Here is a 19,230-nt window from a genome sequence, read left to right on the forward strand (position 1 = left end):
AATTTGGCCTTATCTTATCTATTGGTGTTGGTCAATGTGTTGGTGAAACATTGGTTGTCTTTTTGACTTTAATGTGATGTGTATTGTCTATTGTGATTGTGAAATTTTCTAATTGGCAGGCTATTGTGATTGGGGCATCAGGCATGTGCTTGTCTGTTGAGTGGAAGGGGTAGATGGGTTGATGGGTTGGGACCAGATAAACAATAATTAAAGCAGACTAAGCAGTGTAATGTGTAGCACATTACACTACTTTAATTATTGTGCTGCACATAGAATGTGTAATGTCCAGCTCTTTTAGTGTAACGTGCATAAGGGGCTAAACAATATAACAAATTAAAGCAGTATAATTAATGACAAACAAATTAAAGCAATATAGTTTATTGTTAGGCTAAATAACAATAATTAAAGCTGTAGAATTAAATTAACTAATACATTATAAAAGACAAATAAATTAAATTATGTTAGGCTAAATAACAATTAATAATTTTATAATTAATGAAACAACAATATAACAAATTATAATTTATAAAAGAAAAACAAATTAATGAAACAAGTAAACAATAATAATTAATAATTTTATTAATATTTCAAATAAACTTATAGTTAGTTGTTTATTCTTTTGCTAGAATTATGGACAAATATTTGATAAGAAAACCACGTACCCAAGATTCATCTCTAGTGCAAGATTCATTTGTTGTGCAAGATTCATCTTCATCTTCTAAGCGAATTCGCATTGACTTTAACTTAGAAAATCTTCTTTCAGATTCTGGGCTACGACAAAAGATATCATCTTATTATCCTAATAATCATGATGAAATAAGAAGATATTATTTAACAAAAGGCCCTCGTCAACCACCTGTTCATGATTACCTTATATCATATTTTTCTGGAAAGCCCCGTCGATTTAGATCGGAATGGTATATAAATAGAAAGTGGTTGGAATATAGTATAGACAAGGATGTGGCATTTTGTTTTTATTGCTACATATTTGGGCAAGATGTTGGTAAGCAAGGAAGAGGTGAGACTTTTGTAATGAAGGGATTCAAACTTTGGAATCAGGTTGCAAAGTTAGATTCCCATGTTGGAGGAGTTAATAGTGCTCATAACCAAGCTGTCAGGAAGAGTGAAGATCTACTGAAGGAAAAGCAACACATTCAAAGTGTTTTTGTTAAGCAATCAAAACAAGATAAAACTGAATATCGGATTCAATAAAATGCAATAGTTGATTGCGTAAAATTCCTTTTATGCCGAGGATTAGCTTTTCGTGGTCACGATGAATCTCAAGGTTCAAGTGATAGAGGAAACTTCCTTGAGCTTTTACAATTTTTGGGGGATCACAATGAATCTATCAATGAAGTGTTGCAAAAATCTTGGAAAAATTGCAAGCTTACCCACTCTGATATTCAAAAAGACATTGTGAATACAATTGCACGTGAAACATCCAAAGTCATCATCAAGGATCTTGACAATGGATTCTTTCCAATATTAATTGATGAGTCACGTGATATCTCAATGAAAGAACAAATGGCCCTCGTTCTTCGTTATGTGAACAAAGAATGAATTATTATAGAGCGGTTCCTTAGTATTGTACATGTAGCAAGTACCACTGCTTTGTCACTCAAACATGCTATTGAAGGTTTACTTTGTGAACATAATTTGAGTTTATCGAACCTACGTGGGCAAGGTTATGACGGGGCTATTAATATGCAAGGTGATATCAATGGACTCAAAACTTTAATTTTGAAAGAGAACAAGTCAGCATTTTATGTCCATTGTTTTGCTTATCAACTTCAATTGACACTTGTTACTGTTGCTAAAAATCACATTAACATTGCTAAATTTTTTTATGTGGTTAGTAATTTAGTAACTATTGTTGGAGGCTCTTGTAAGAGACGAGATGCTCTTCGAGATACACAATTTGTCAAAATTAAAGAAGATTTAGAGAATGGTGTAAGTAGAAGTGGGCAAGGTTTGAATCAAGAGACAAATCTTAAACGTCTTGGTGATACACATTGGAGATCATATTATGGGACTATTCTCAACTTGATTTTGATGTTCTCTGCTATTGTTGATGTATTAGAGATTATTGAAGAAGATGGCCTCTCCAACCAAAAAGTTGAAGCTCGATCTATTATGAGGTCAATTCTAACTTTTGAATTTGTCTTTACTCTACACTTGATGAAAAATATTTTAGGTATCACAAATGAGTTGTCAATAGCATTGCAAAAAAAAAAATAATCAAGATATAGTAAATGTTATGGATCTTGTTAAAGTGTCTAAGCAACGGTTGCAAGTAATGAGAGATGATGGATGGACATCTTTATTAGCTGAAGTATCTTTATTTTGTACCTCACATGATATTCCTATCTTGGACATGGAAGCGATGTTTGTAGTTAGTGGGAGGCCGCAACGCAACGCCCAACAAAATAATAATTTACATCATTATCGTGTTGAGCTATTCTACACAGTTATAGATATGCGACTTCAAGAGCTTAACAACCGCTTTTCTGAGGCGAATACCGATTTGCTACTTTGTATGGCTTGCTTGAATCCAAGTAATTCATTTGTGGCTTTCGATAAGGAAAAATTGATATGTCTAGCTAAGTTCTATCCCTCTGATTTTCTTGGGACAGATATTTTGGCACTTGACTCTCAACTGCAGAATTACATTTTTGATATGCGCAGCAATGACTTCTTTTTAGAGATTCAAGGAGCTAGTGAACTTGCTAAAAAGTTAGTGAGCACAAGGAAGCACGAGACTTATCCATTAGTCTATTTGCTTGTGAAGCTATAGCAACAGTAGAAAGAAGTTTTTCAGCAATGAAATATATAAAGAATGAACTGCGCAATCGAATGGGAGATCAATTGATGAATGATTGCTTGGTTGTGTATATTGAAAAAGATATAGCTTGTAGCATTGATAATGAGACTATTATGCAACGATTTCAAAATATAAAAACTCATAGAAGACAATTGTAAATTTTATGTATTTGCGTATTTTTTTATTGTTGTTGTTGTCAATATATAAAATTTTCTTTTTATTAGATTGTGTAATTTATACTTGTTGAGGAACACCCTGAAAAAATTTCCTGGGGTCACCATCGTTGTTTTTGAATGGTGGCCCTCTAAAATGCATGATTCCACTTTTATTCACATTCAAACCAGACAAGTTCTCAAAACTATATAGGTTTATAATGTTGTGCACCACATTTTTATTTTCATCCTCCAAAGAGAATGGGTAACCAATGAATTGAGCAATTTTCTTTACTTTCAAATTTGCTCTCCAGTACCCCAATACATCATTTGGATCCCTGCACATATATATATTTATATGTGTGTGTGTGTGTGTGTGTGTGTGTGTGTGTGTGTGTGTAAATAATTTTACAATAAGAATTTATAATGGATTTTGGTAATAAAGTGTGGGGAATGTGTGTAGCCACAAGTGGAATATCGAGATTCAATGTTTATGAGTTTAAGCTAAGTAGGATCTCCAAGAAGGGCACCAAATCATGTGCAAGTGTGATGTGTAATGGGCTTGTAGACTCATTGAAACGAGATCGTGTCATAATGGGCATAACTCAAGTGGTTGGATTAAGGCTTGAAGTGACCTTCCGCTGTCAAAATTCCTTCTATAAAAAATTTCTTCTGGACTCTGTGTTGACAAGATCTCTTTGAATTCGTTAAGGTTTTTTTGGATCAGACTCACACTCTTCTTTCTCATTAGTTTTTGGACCATGGTTCATTTTGCAAGAAGATGAGAGAAATTTATGATATTGGACTGAAAAATAGAACTGTCAGTCTGTCACCATGTTAAGCTTATGTAACTATATATAGTTGTTAGATATTAGATTATTAGATGTTTCTCAACAAAAAAGAAGTATTAGACATTAGATTAGATTTTCCATTAAGCTCTAAAACTTTAAAAGGAACTAGTATATAACCCATGCATATGATCTGTTCAATTAAAAATAATCACAATTACACATGTATAAGTTCAAATTATATCTAGTGTAAGTAAGAATTACATATTTTTTAAGCCATAGATACATGCATGAGTTTTACATTTTTTTTTTTTTTTTGGGATATACTCATATACATATGAGTTTATTCTTTTTTTTTTTTTTTTTTTTTTTTTTTTAGAGAGAGAGAGAGAGAGAGAGAGAGAGAGAGAGAGAGAGAGAGAGAGAGAGAGAGAGAGAGAGAATGTGTAGTGTAGCAACACAAGAAAGAATATGTGTAGTGAGAACAGGATTCTAATTTTTAAAAGACAAACTTGACGTTAATTATACCTATATCATTATTGAAAATGTTATTTTCTTTGATCAACTTATATTTGTTTTTGCAAAATGAATTGCTAAGGGTATGTTTGGTATACTGTAATCGGTGTTGTAATATAACAGTTATTCTTATGGTTTAGTTATATTCTTTAGTTTCGTTGTATTTTTATTACAAGAAATAATCATTCCTTATGAATAGTTATTCTTCAAAATGAGGAATAACTATTCCTCTTTAAAAGGTGGTATTAGTTATTCCTTAGTAAATACAATAATTTCAAAACTTAATATATTTCCAAATAAATAAACTTTCCATATATATATATATATATCTAACAATTATAAAAATAAAAAATCATAAAAAATAACACATATCTCTCTTAAATTTAAAAATAACAATTTTTAAAGAGATATAATTGTATAAGTAAGATATTTTCTAAAATAAATGTTAAGTTTTATTCTAATGTTATAACTCACAACCAAACTAATGAGTATGTTTAGTTATTACATTACAACACACTTTATTACTAGTAATAAATATTATAATTCCAGTCGTAATTTCCATTCAGTGTACCAAACGTACTCTAAGATTTTTTTAACTATATTATATATTGTTTTAATCTAATCTAATACTATATATAATAGCTGAAGTCTTTCCTGCTTTTAAGGAGGTGCTGCCACATTAGGGAAAAAGACCACTTAAAAAAACAACCACGTCTACAATTAATTCTTTAAAATACCATACGGTGCGTTTGGAATACTCACTTTCATCAAACTTATATTTATAAAAACACCAACCCGCTTATCTAGAAAAAGAAAAAGAAAAAGAAAAAGAAAAACGCAAACCCTTATAAAAACACCATGCTGCTTATCCACCAAAAAAAAAAAAAAAAAAAGAAGAAGAAGAAGAAAGAAAGCAAACCCTAAAACCCAAACCGTATTTCCTGATCAAAATTCATACTCTCTCTAACTTGTGATTCTTCGCTGCAACTCCATATACACACAGATCGGACTAGAGTGTTCCAACCCATCAAACAGACGAAGAAAAAAAAAACCTCTACAATAGTGAAAACCTCTATTCGTTCTCTGCAATAGTGAAAACTGAAAATCTTTGTTTGTCCTCTGCAATAACAGATGATTTAGAAGCTATCCCGTCTCTGCTCTTCAACAACAAACGATTCAGAAGGTAACCCATCAAACTGATGAAAAAAAAAAAAAAAAAATCTCTGCAACAGTGAAAACCTCTGTTCGTTCTCTACAATAGTGAAAACTGAAAATCTTTGTTCTTCCTCTGCAACAACAGATGATTTAAAAGCTATCCCGTCTCCACTCTTCAACAACAAACAATTCAGAAGGTAGGCATTCCCCCCCCCCCCTTTTTTCCCATTCAATTAGCGTTTTAAACAGATAGACAGAAGCTATCCCGTCTCCACTCTTCAACAACAAACAATTCAGAAGGTAGGCATTCCCCCCCCCCCCTTTTTTCCCATTCAATTAGCGTTTTAAACAGATAGACAGATAACAAAGATTTTGTTAAATACTATTTTGCCACACTACTCAATTAAGGTTTAAGGTTTGCCTACCTGTTCCCCTAATTTCCCATTTATTTTTACAATTTCTTGAGTTCTGTTTTGTTCAATTGTAGTATTGATTAAATTTAGTTTTTGTTTGGTAGATTTTTGTTTGGTTTGTACTTTTTTTGGTTTCCCCCTAAAATTTGAATTAATTTATGCTTTGTATAGATCTATGTTTTGTTGATTTGTTCTTAAAAGAAAAAGAAAAAGAAAATATTGACATATAGATCAGAATATTGTGTTCCAGACCAACAAGCATACGAAAAAAGAAAATCCAAAAGGAAGCGAAAAAAAAAAAAAAAAAAAGAACTCTATTCGTCTTTTGCAATAGTGAAAACTAAGAAACTTTGTTCGTCCTCTGCAACAATAGGCGATTCAAAAGTGATTTAGAAAATAATTCAGAAGGTAGGGATTTTTTCCCCCCTTTTTTTGTTTTCTATTCAATTACCGTTTATAGAGTTTTGAAAAGGCTACATTTTCAAAACTAATCAAAAATTTTGTTTTGTTTTCTCCAATAATTTGATAGGTATATCCTTATAACAATGACAATAATAATAACAATAAAAATAACAATAAATATGAATATAATAATAAAAATAAAAATGATGATAATGATAATTAAAAGTGAGTTTTTGCGATAATCTTTCAGAGATCATCATAATAACTAACTTAAAATACACAGTTATTTTCCACAATGAATTTTAATTATGCCTTTATGCTAAAGCAATACTTAGTTTATGTGAATTTGAATATAGTTTTTTTTACGACCTCTTTAGATAAACTTAATTTCATAGATTTATTTTACATAGAAACTTCGCCGGTAGTCAAAATTATTTGTATTTTAAGCCAAAAAAGAAAAAAGAAAAAGAAAAAGAAAAAAAGAATCATTAGCTAGAAGTTCAAGAAAGAAATCGCATAATTATGCATCTTTGGCCCTTTTTATGTGAATAGTCCCTTATATTCTTTTTTATAATGGAGGAGATTATATGAACCTATGTTGAATCAAATTGCTCAAGTAATCCTGCAATCTTATCTTTTTAACCAAAACTCCATAAGGGAGGTGGATTTTTTGACCATGTGTAATACGTAGTTATAGCCATCATTCAAGTTCTCTGCTACTTTTATTATTGATTATTTATGAGAAAATAATAAAAATTATTATTAACTAATTTATGAGAAAATAATAAAAATTATTGTTCTTATGGACATACCATGAGATGCTAATCAATTGAATTACACGACTTTAAAATAAATTTGAAAAGCCTTGATAGCGGCCAAATTGGATATATGTGTGTGGATTTTTTTTTTTTTTTTTTTCTAATATGGGAAGCCAAATTGGATTTTGATTGAAGTGATGAGATTTTGATATATAGTAGCGAAGAATGTTGTTAAAGTAGTAATCAATACTGATCAATGCAGGCATTAGTGTTGTTTTGGTGGAGAGAGAGCGAGTGAGTTTTAGTGGCTTTAGAAGAAATATGTGAATTAAGGACATCATTCTATTTTGGCAAAAACACCATTTTGCTCTCTATATTTTGGGGTTACAATTAATTTGGTCCTTGCATTTTGGTAACAGTAAATTTGGCTCATATTATTTTCAACTTGTAGCCAATTTAGTCCCTACCGTTAACTCACTAATAGAAAATGTTTACGTGACTAACGGGTTGCACAATTGGCACACTTGATGCTCGTGGAAAATAAAATAAAATAAAAAATATATAATAGATTTTTGAAAATGCCACACTAGCCCTTAAATGGAAAACTAAAATTAATTTCTCAGTTTTAAAGATGGTAAAAAAAATGAAAGAACTTTTCCAGTTTTTCTTACATTTTCTTGGCAACCAAACACAAGAGAAACAACAAAATGTGGATCTAATTAAAAAAAAAAAAAAAAAAATCAAAGCAGAAATGTGAAATCAAAGAGATATATATATAAAAGAATTAAATCAGTTGCTAAAATTTTTACGATATATTTTTTGAATTATTACCCCAGATTCTTCTTCCAAAATCAAAAGATATTACACTTGAAAAATTATGTTTTAATGATCACATTTCCAGGTAATATGCTTGATTGAATTTTAGATTCTGAAAATTCTCTAAAACAAAAATGACCATCCACAAAAGAAAAACCAATATTTCGTTATCATTCTAAAGAATCTTTACCTAGCAAAAAACTAATTCATTACAAAGCGAGATATACCCATAACCCATGAAAAGACAACAAATCCAACAAGAAACCAATTTAATATGGCTAGGGTTTGACTCATTGATCTCTCTCTAACACGGAATCAACGGCAAAGGTTTGATGGCAGAATGACTCAGTAGAGATTTATGGATGTTTGAGTGTCGTGACAGACCAAGGAGACTTTTCCTTGTTTAGATCGAAGAGAGAGAAAGAGGACATAGATTGGGTTTAGAAAAGGTGGAGTTTGGCCATGAGAAATGAGAACCACTACCTAAAGTTGTGGTGGTGACAAGTGACAACAATGAACAAGGGGTTGCTCTACCATGGTTGATCAAATTGCTCTGGCCACTAAGTCCAAGCCAGAAACTAAGAACAAAGCTAGACATCATGAAATCACCTTCAACTAGAGCGAATATTCACCATACCCACTTTCAAACTGACCTTCATGTACGAGAGAGAGAGAGAGAGAGAGAGAGAGAGAGAGAGAGAGCCATGACATTTGGTCGGTGGGAAGAGAATTTAGAGTTTAAGACCACAACCATCAGATTTTCAAGGCAGAGGACAAAGCTAGAGAAATTTTATGTTGCTTTCAAATATGGGTTTATGTAAATTATATTGGTAATTTTGATTTTGTGTTTTTGTATTTGGTTGCTAAGAAAATGTAAGAAAAAGTAGGTGTGAGGACCAAAAGGGCACGTAACAGACTTGGGCTTTAGCCAAAAGCTAAAATGGGCCCAACTAAATGTTCTAGAGGGTTGTGTGGGCCTTACTAAGGAGAAAGACTTCCCGAAGAGGAAATAAGTTTGAAGAAAGATTTTAAAGATAAACGAGTTGAGGAGGGTGAATAGTTTAGGGTTGGGTTACACGTCTAGTCCAAGAAAGGTAATAGTAATTGTCTTAGACAGGTGTCGAAGGAAACTTCCTGGTGAAACTACCAACACCTCTGCATTAAGTGTACTACACCAACTAGACATGCCGCATTAATGGTCGAATGACACATGAACAGTGTCTCATAGCCTGTTACCTGCCCAACATAGCCTCTAAAGAAGGGGAAGAAAATGATGAGACAAGTATCCAAGGGAAGCAATATCCTCCATCTAGGTGGAGGGCCAAGATCGAAGCAATGGAATTATAAAAGGGAAGAGGTCCTTCATGTACAATGATCGAATCTTGAGCAGAGAGAGAAAAGAGAGAACACAGTAAACAAGAGTGAGATCTGGTATTTTATTAAGTGTAAAGGCTCCTCAGCCATTCCAAGAAAGAAGAAATAAAGAAAAACTTGTTTCATTACTAGCTGTCTATTATCATTCAAAGAAAAAAGTTTTTTTTTTTAATGGCCACATTAGTATTTGTTGTGCCGATAGTGCATTTCGTTTACAACGTAGTATATTTACGTTAGTAAGATGACGGTAGGGATCGAAAAGGAACACATTTTTCATTTTGGGGACTAAAAATGATAAAATAAAAAGTATGGACCAAAATGAGAATATGGTCAAAATGTAGGAATGAAAAAGGTATTTCCGCCTTACTCAATTACTACAAAGTAGAATGTGCGCACTAGTTAATAGTCTGCATATATATATATATATATATTAATAGACAAAACTAAGAGAAAATCCAATTAGATTTCAAACTGAAATTTAATTAAAGTTTAATTTTGTGCCACAAGTCCCATCTAATCTAAGTTTTTGAATTTTTGTATCAAGTGAGTTAATTTAGTGTAAAAATTGGGTTTTAATTAGAGTTTAATTTTGTGTTATATGACCTATTTAATCTATGTTTTTAAAATTTTTGTGCCAAGTGAGTTAAATTTAGTATAGAAAACGAGGAGTCCAATATAAATAAACCATTAAAAAAAACATAATCATATATATAACTTTATATATAAAATTAGAGGAAGGGAGAGTTTGAATGATTTTATATTTATGAGTCATTTTTTGTGTAACAAAAAATAAATCAAATTTATAAATCATTTATGTAATATGCCATAACTATGTATAGTCCGTTACTAACTAGGTAAATCAAAATTGGATATTGCTGATATTGCTTTTATTAGTTTTCAATACAAATTAAATTGTTTAGATTTTTGCTGTTATATTTTTCTCTAAACTAATGAGCATATTTTTTAATACTGTTTTCTATTCAAATATTTTGTATGCGAAGATTTTGAATGTAAGTACGTAACAAAATGTAATTAAGTTGCATGATCCCATGCATGTATCCTCATTCAATTTAGGAGATACTATTGGACCAATTTATTCTTTTATTTTGTGTTATATTTAGTAGTATTTCATTGGCAGTGATTGTGAATTGATGTTGTATATATAGTATTTAATAGTGATTTTTAAAATTATATACGTAATAGCAACGTAATGACTAATATCATGAAAATTGCAAGGAAAAACTATTTTTAGTACTTTCAAATGTTTTGGTTAAACTAATGTCCTATATGTTTAATAACTCAAATCAATATCAATAGCACCATTTTAATTATTTCAAAAAAAAAAATAGTTATTATGAATTTTTTTTTTTTGGAGAGATTATGATGTTCATGTATACATATGCAGTAACATTCACAAAATGTAGAGTAGAACCCTTGCATGGGCCCATCCGTATATCTCCAAGGCTAGGACTGAGCTGCGTAAACGAGGCCCAAACTTGGATTGAGCTGAAGTTTGCTCACAACAAATTATTTTATCCACTTTATTGGTCCAATCCAATTCGATCCTAGTCTGGCCCAATCCACAGGTACCTCAACCAATGCCAATTCCCACTATCAGTTTATCAATGCTGCTACCTCAATCAAATCCACTACAATACAGTCATCATTGAGAAGACTACTGCGAATATTGCACCATCACCATGGTCCTGTTCTGGGTAGTGTGTATCTTTCTTTTTCTTTGGTCATACTACCACATCATACCACTCCCACTATTCCCCACCCCATTAACATACTACATCATTTTCTAGCCATCAACAACACCCCCCCCCCCATCCTATCCCTCAAAAACATCAAAACGAGGTTAAGTGAGTATAAAATGACAAATAGAAAGTTGGAACTTCCATTTCATCCAAAGACCATATGTTTTAGAGAGAGACATATCAAAGCCATAATAAAGAATGGATGCCTCCACTTTGTTTGAAGCTGATCAAGCATCTGGCAAAGGTAGTTGTTACCACATATTTTAATGTAGATAAGCATTTGAGCATGACATCTCATATGCACCGAAAGATAAGTGTATGGACATAGCTACTATCAAGTATCACATGATTCAGGTTTCTTTACTCTCTTTAAAGAAACTTCATAAATTTAAATCTATCATATCTAACCAAAAACAATTAAGAGTGATAAAGTTTGATTAAAATTTTGTTTCATTTTAAAAAATAATAATAATAGGTAACATAAGGAATTAAATTTTATACTGCAGTCCATTTCGGTTCATTAGATCTATATATAAAAAGATGGGTTACACCAGAGTTAGAAGGGTATTCAGAATCAAGACACCCTACTCATCGGGGAAAATTTACTATTGGCGTTGACGATTTGCTGAAAATAAATTGTGTAGTGCGCAAGACAATGAGACAATCCTTCCCACCTTGTGGCAATGTCATCTATCAAGGGGAGCATAGGCAGTTGGCCCAATAAGTATACAGAAGATGCCAAAATATCCAGAAATATTTTTTAATGGTGTTTGAAAACGAGGTTGAGAACTGCGGCCAGGAAGAGTTGGATAAGTTTGTCGTTCTTGCAAGGCAGCTTTGGTAGTTGATACCATTGAAACACATACACATAGGGTTAGTGAAGGGCCAACATCTACCATTCTATAGGATTCAACCAGATTCTGTGAGAATTACAAAGCTCATTCCTCGAAGACATCCTAGATATATAGTGATTCTCAAGAAAATGGGTTCCAGTGCAGCTTGACTGGTACAAGATTAATTTTGACAAAACTGTGTTCATTAGAAGGACCAGTTACCCCAAATTTTGCTTTCTATTGTGTCAGATATCCAATAATTTTCTAGGATAAAAAGCAATTAAGCAATTTTTCAAACATAATTTAGATAGATGGATAGCAAGAAACATCATTGGCAAGATGTTTCACTAGATGGAACAGGTAAGAGCTCACAGAATTTGAAAAACAAATACCAAAAACAGAATAAAAATTATTGATTTGCTTAAATTTCTTAGGCTTGTAGACATGTAGAATTTCTTTCCTATGTTTCCATCCCCACAAGAAAATAAAATAAAAATAAAAATAAAAATTCAAAACATTAATTGGCAATGGCATACAACTACAAAGAGCACCCTAGTTATTATCGCAAAAAAACCCAATAAGCTGATCCACCAAAACCTCACACAAAGTTGACCACCAAATGGGCCAAATCATGAAATTTGAAGAAGAAATGATATATTTAATAATCTAGCTGACAACAATTTTCAACATGTTGAGAATTGCGAATTTGGCATTCTGGATGAAATGACTTGATCCACTCAATTGTCCTCATTTCTCTACCAAAACATTTGAAGATGACTAATACTTCTTCAACAGGACAAAACTGACCAGTCGACATCATTATGTGATCTTAGATATCTTCTTTATTATAGCTAGATTCAGGACTAATGTAAATTTCCCTTCGTCAGCTTAGTGTTGTATGGTCTCCACTCGATAACCATTCTATGGGGAACTACTTGTCCATATAATGGCAGACGTCCCTAACGAACAATAAGAAAGGAGATTGAGAAATATGTTATTGTCTTCAATTACCTACAGTCTACAGATAAGATTATGCATTAAACCAATTTTTCACTCCACAGTGTAAGGAGACATGATAATTAAAAAAATCTTAACTAAAAAACCCAGATACTAAAAAATATAAAGGAATTGCCAAATTTACCACAAAGAAACATGTAGGCTCACCTCTCACAGAAAAAGAAGTTATAAGATGGGTTGTATGCTTAGTGGAACCATCATCTGCAAAGGAAACAGTAGCTAAAATATCACATTAAATATTGACCAATTTTCATATACTTTTCTCATTTTGCTCAAAAATATTATAGCCTACCTCTATTTGCCACTCTATTAATCCAAAACAATTGCTCTCCTTAAGACATTGAGGAAAATAGTTTGCAAAATGACGATAGAGGCTCTTACTATCTTAACTACAAAACATAATGCAGTAGTCATCAACAATGAAGAAAAAGAAATAAAACAACAAGAGCTTCATGAGATAATATATGACTATACTGACCAAAACAAAAACAGTTAAACAAAACCATTCTAATAGGTGAACAACTCCAGTAAAAATATTGCAAAGGAAGAAGCTCTTGCCGTCAAAGTAATGGAAAGTTCGAGAGGGTAAGGTCAGGAGATGAGACAGGCAAGAAGGGAAAAGGAGTGAATTATTCAACACAATTAAATCTCAATGGTAGAAGTACAGTAAATAGATAGGAAAATAAGAGGGAATTGAATTGTGGTGATTTCCCTCTTCTCATTAGACTTTTTTTTTTTTTAATGGAAATACGCATTTGACATTTTAGAGTTGCACTTTGTGAATTTTTCCAGCCTTCTTCAAGGATGTACGAAATAAAACTACTTAAATCTGACAAAAAATAAAGAAGAAGTAAATTTTGCCCTAAAACAAGGTATCAGTGATTTAGAAATACTATAAACTTAGCAGGTAGGACATTAACAGAAGAATTGCTAACGTTTATATCAAGCCTTAAAATATGTAAAATTTGTGAATATCATGCTCTAGGGCCAAATAAATACGTAAAAAAGAATATTTTGAATATAAGAATAAATAACTAAACACAAAGTTGACCTTAAGTGAAGCAGTTAAAACCATGCATGGGACAATGGACAACCTACCTTTCAGAAATTTTGAAGGAATACACTCACACTTCCAAGTAGTAAGGATCTAAAATCTAGGAAGGGCATAACATCCTAACTAAATGCAGAGTAAAATTCATATGACCCTAGAACATAAGCATTCTCATCAATATAACCAGAGTAGGGTAGGGGAGGGAAGTTGAGCGCTTCCGGAATTCTTTTTCTACAGTTGACTTTAACTTCAATTGTTGCGAGGAATATGTAAGTTCTCATGGCTTCTGAAAATTTGCTTTTATAGGGCATATGGAAGGACGAAGCTTTGGTCACCAACTCTTCATTGATTGATAATTTCACCGAGCGGCCATATCAGCTATGAAGGAAATTCGAACGTTCTCCAATAGGAACAAAATTTGATAGGAGAATTCAGGTAAAAAAACGAGGTATTTCATTTGAATGAAAGTCAACCACGGACATAATCTCTCTCTCCCTAATTCTAGTCCCTTCCAGAAAATGCTTATTTTCCCTAATCTCCAAAATACACAAAGATATGGATCATCTTCATATTTCACACTTACTTCAAAGACGACACAGTGGCCTCCATCCAAACTGCAAAAGAGAACGAATATTATTGGGAAACTGATACTAGAACATGAAACACACCTAGCATCATCACAAAAGGGAATCCATTGCATGTGTATAAAAATTTCAGGTTCATGTAAGTGTTTGTGAGTCTCATGTATGAAATTGCCATGGCTTAGAATATTGTGGTATCCTAAGCAGCCTTAAGAAGAATTGAGAGACCACTTCAAAGATGAATAAAACCATGCTAATGTAGAGATAACAGAACTTACCGAAGAGGTTCTTTGTTGTGGAAGTCTCAAACTCCATCAATGGAGCAAGCACAACTTTTCCCTGCACTTGAAATTTGTAGAGACTTTTGTAGATTATGTCACATGCTCATGCTTTTAATGTAAGATTAAATGGGTTTAGTCACCTACTTGTACACAGCAATGAGCTCCAGACTGCACCAAAAGAGAAAACTACAAAATTAGGAATTCACTAGTTCAAAAATATTATAGTTACAAAAATAATTTTGCAAGCAAATTTTTGAAAAAACAAAACTGTTTGTTACAAAAATTATCATAAATATGAAACTAAATTAAGGAAGTGAGAGGCATATTACTCAATCTATAGAAAGATGATGCCTGATTTTTGTAGAACCATCTTTGAAAATCCTTTTGGTTTCAACGCCACACTCTCCTCTGTTTTATAAACAGAAACACAATTTAGAAATTCAACATAATTGAAAGCTCTTGAAAGATGTTCATTATAGTTTGAGAAAGAAAAATTGGCAAAGTATTCATCACACATTTTAGAAACATGAAATTCCCACATGATTTGAGCTCTTGTACACATCTGGTGTACCAGGGTTGTGCCCCTTTTTGTGTTTTTTTTTTAAAAACAAAATGCTCACTTATTAAAAAAAAATGTATAAAGCCAAATCAAGTAGTTTTGTCTACCAAATACCAAATGATGTGAAAACCCTCTTTGCCATATTGCTCTTTCTTGCCTATCGAATGAAGTATAAAGTAAAAGTCGTCCCTTTAATTTTGCAACTGGAGAAAAAACCAACCACAGAAAATATAAAGTTCCTAAGCTTGGATGCTGCCTTGAGCATTAATAACCCACCATAAAAAAATACATAAAGGAGTAAGAAAAACAGGGCATTCTAAAAATCTGTAAGATAATTTACCATTGGATTTGTGCATGTCCAGACACTCTATACTAAATAAACCAACTAGACTCTATCTCATTTTATTCTTTTGACTTAAATGAATTCTCCAGAAACATTTGGAAAAAGAAAAAAATATTCAGCCTTATTGTCTCAACCCATAAACTACATAATTCATTAGTTGTTTAACAATTACCCAATGACATTGTGGAAATTAATTCCTAGTATATATAAGAACATGTTTTAAGCTTATATATAAAGAAAATAATTGACCAAACAGAATCCATTTAATAAGATAACTCCTGCATTGTTAGTTGGCATGGTAGACTCTCCCCTCAAGTAGTGAAAGTTTCTCTATTTCTGCAATTGTCAGCAAAGCAACCAAGTACATCACCATTGAGTCAATTGTAGGTACAAAGATATAAACTCTATCCGTTCTGTGCAACAGCAGGCCTTTGAACATACAGAAAGGAAACAAAACAGAAAGAGATTTGCCTACATTTTACAAGACAGAGAAAAGATGATTACCATTGAGTACACTACTTGTTAAACGATTTCAGGGCTAGAAAGTTTTGAACAGGGCAGGTTCTTGAATTTTGTCTCCACAGCCAAAATTCAAGAAGCAAGGGCCACGGCTTTAGCAGAGAGAGAGAGAGAGAGAGTGCCAAATTACCAACCGATGGAAAAACCAAACGTTCTTAAACTTGGGTTTTGTTTTGAGTAGAACAACCTATTATATAAAAACGGACATGGTAAGAAAAATAACAGCATCCTCTAATCTTAATTGGTAGTCAAGCAAAAAGAAAAATCTTAATTGGTAATTTTCAATTGAGTAACAGATAAAAATTCAATCACCTTTGAATTATTGAATTTGTGCATGAATGAACAAATTAGACTCACTCAGCCATTCACCAGTTCTCTGACTTCAAAGTCAGTCTTCACATCAACAATTCGACATGTGAGGAAGCAAATAAAGTATTAGTAAACAAATATACGTTGGAAACTTTTATACCCAAAAAAAAAAAAAACCACCAAAATACCAATTTAGTAAGCTAATTCCTGCCATGTTAGCTGCCTGGTCAAGTGCTCCCTTCAAAGTTCTAAGAAATTTGCTATGATTCTGCAATTATGAACAAGCAACAATATATGTCATTTCATTAACACAAGTTTAGATGAAAAGATATATATCGTTAGAATAAAAGTTCAAATGATAGAACAGTTATCCTTTTTTATTCTCCTAATAACTTGAAGAAATCATGTGTCTTATTAAAGTTTTGACCCAAAAAAAAGGGAAACAAGTGATTACCACTGAGTTCTTGACCTTGCGCCAACGCATATAAATATTACCTCCAGATTCATGAATTTGTCGCTTTACATTCCGCCATATCATCTCTTCCATCTCCCAAATATTTGATCTCAAGTCTTCTCTCTCAAATGGCTCAGCTGCTTCAATTCACTTAGCCCACCGCCAGACCTAGCCTCTTGCCTCACGAAAAACAGAGGTAGTATCTCAAGAGAAATAAGATGCCCGAGTCCAAGGGGCACATGCATAAATTTGACACAATTACTAACGTCTAAATGCCTAAGATTGACCAACTTCTTGAGCCACAACCACCGAGTTTTAACGTCAGCAAATTTAGCAGTTTGGTAATGGAATTAGGGAAAAATTCAAAAACTTCATTTTTAGAAAGACCAAGATATCTTAAATATTTTAATTTCCCAATTGAACGTGGCATTACACTTAGATTTATCTCACTCAAATCTAATGTCGGTAAATAATTGAGTTTTGAAATAAGAGCATCACAAGTGAAGTTACCCAAATTGCCCCCTACACTAGCCATAAGAATTGTTCGTATCTTCATTCCTTTAACCTTTAAAATAGAAAGTTTCCTTGATGAATCTTCAAGATCAAATTATACATGAAAAAAAAAAAGGTGGGGGGAAGCTGGAAACTGGTCCGATCTATTTTTAAAATTTAAAGAAGCCCATTATTTTTCCCCGCAAACTTTCATATACATGGTTGAGCTTTTTCTTTCTTTCTTTCTTTCTTTCTTTTTTTTTAAAAAAAAAAAATTATATACAAGCACAAAAATATATATAATAAAAAAGTGTGCTTTAAAAATTTTTATTTACCTAAAATAATAAATTAACTGGTGAGTAATTCATGTAACACACAATATATTTTTATCAAAATATGATTGTTTACCTCTTTTATTTTTGTATGAATATGAAATCTGATAATTATGATAGTTATAATAATTATAATAAGCTTTTACTATGATTGACAATGACTTTGCTTTCTCAAAAAAACAAAGACAATGACTTTGAATATGGAACCATCTATTCTAACATTTAATGAAAATATGATTTGATAATATTCAAATGAAGTACTTAAATATAAAATAGAGTTTAAACTCAATTAAAAAATATATAATGGGTCTTGTTAATGGGTGCTCTTAGGGAAATTGTTAATAAACAATTTTAGGAAAATTTTGACATCACTTTTATGGGAAATGTAAAAAGACGTCAAAACAATTAATTTTTTTTTCTTTTCCTATAAAAAGTATCTTAAAATAGTTCCTAAACCAATACCCATAGGGTATTTATTAACATTTCCCATATATAATTAAAAAAATGATGTGTAAACTTGTGAAGTATCAAAGTCTTATGTGACAACTATTAAAAAGTTAACAAAATGGTAAAGGTTTTCAATTATATATATATGATTAGATAATTATAAAAATAATTTGAAAAAAAGCACATAATAAAGTCTCACTTTCAAACTTGTAATAGACTCTCATTTAGAACAAAGGTGTTAGTAATTTTAAAGTATTTATTTTGCATTACGAAAGCATGTTGTGTATATGGAACACTTGTGTAACACATCACAAACACAACATATAAAACCCAATTTTATTATTAAACAAAAAAAAAATTACATGATTAAAATAGTTTTAAATAAATAAGCAAACTATTTGAAACTAGAGATCTAGGGTTTTAACTGTCTATACCAAAAACCAAAACGCTATAAAATAAATAAATTAGCAAACTACTTTTATTTTTTATTTAAAAAAAAAAAACTAGTAATAGGATTTTAATCAAAATTGTAATTTTAAAATTATTAAACTTTGATAATTGATATAGAGTTTCAACTAGGACATTATGTTAGTAATTTTCTTATATTTAAAAAGTGTGCTATATAGAAAATCACGTCATAGAAAGCATAACACTTTTTTGAATCATATGACAATAGCTTATATAAGACCTAACTTTTGGTTTATGGTACTCTACTCTATCTATGCTAAATTATTGGTTTTATTTAGAAAATCTAACTTTTTAAGAAAGTATTATCTAAGGTAGGTTACACACCACATTCTGGAGGGCTATTCAAGACACCCTGCCCACTAAGGAAAATTTATGATTGTTGTTGATGATGTGCTGAAAATGGGTTGTGTAGCTGTGTGCAAGACAATGAAACAGTCCTTCCCATCTTGTGGCAATGTCCTCCATCAAGGGGAGTATAGGTGGTTGGTGTCCAATAAGTATACAGAAGATTGTGGGTCATCAAATAGCCCATGACCCATGGGCTGGCCCAATAGCCCGCTAGCCCACCAGGTTAATGAGCAGCCCAGCC

At 31.9% G+C, this 19,230-nt stretch overlaps 1 protein-coding gene and 1 long non-coding RNA gene across 10 annotated transcripts; one reads left to right on the forward strand and one right to left on the reverse strand.

Moving 5' to 3' along the window:
• The first annotated feature begins 630 nt into the window (after positions 1 to 630).
• LOC136067090 (uncharacterized) lies at positions 631 to 1,560 on the forward strand. The gene is made up of 2 exons (XM_065772376.1): positions 631 to 1,159; positions 1,259 to 1,560. The coding sequence occupies exons 1-2, from the start codon at positions 631 to 633 to the stop codon at positions 1,558 to 1,560; spliced, it is 831 nt and encodes a 276-aa protein (XP_065628448.1).
• Positions 1,561 to 12,188: 10,628 nt separating this feature from the next.
• LOC112028964 (uncharacterized) lies at positions 12,189 to 17,215 on the reverse strand. 9 transcript variants are annotated; one of them, XR_010628612.1, is made up of 10 exons: positions 16,903 to 17,215; positions 16,637 to 16,716; positions 16,452 to 16,532; positions 16,125 to 16,326; positions 15,048 to 15,480; positions 14,716 to 14,886; positions 14,440 to 14,470; positions 13,098 to 13,194; positions 12,953 to 13,006; positions 12,189 to 12,747 (listed from the first exon to the last, which is right to left on the reverse strand). It is a non-coding gene; the product is annotated as an uncharacterized LOC112028964 (long non-coding RNA). The 9 variants fall into 9 exon arrangements; XR_010628613.1 differs by having other exon boundaries at positions 13,098 to 14,470; positions 14,716 to 14,776; positions 14,863 to 14,904; positions 16,903 to 17,213; XR_010628610.1 differs by having other exon boundaries at positions 13,098 to 14,470; positions 14,716 to 14,776; positions 14,863 to 14,886; positions 16,903 to 17,212.
• Between the last annotated feature and the right edge of the window lie 2,015 nt (positions 17,216 to 19,230).

This window comes from Quercus suber, unplaced genomic scaffold (genome assembly GCF_002906115.3).
Source record: "Quercus suber isolate HL8 unplaced genomic scaffold, Cork oak 2.0 scaffold_57, whole genome shotgun sequence".
NCBI classification, from domain to species: domain Eukaryota; kingdom Viridiplantae; phylum Streptophyta; class Magnoliopsida; order Fagales; family Fagaceae; genus Quercus; species Quercus suber.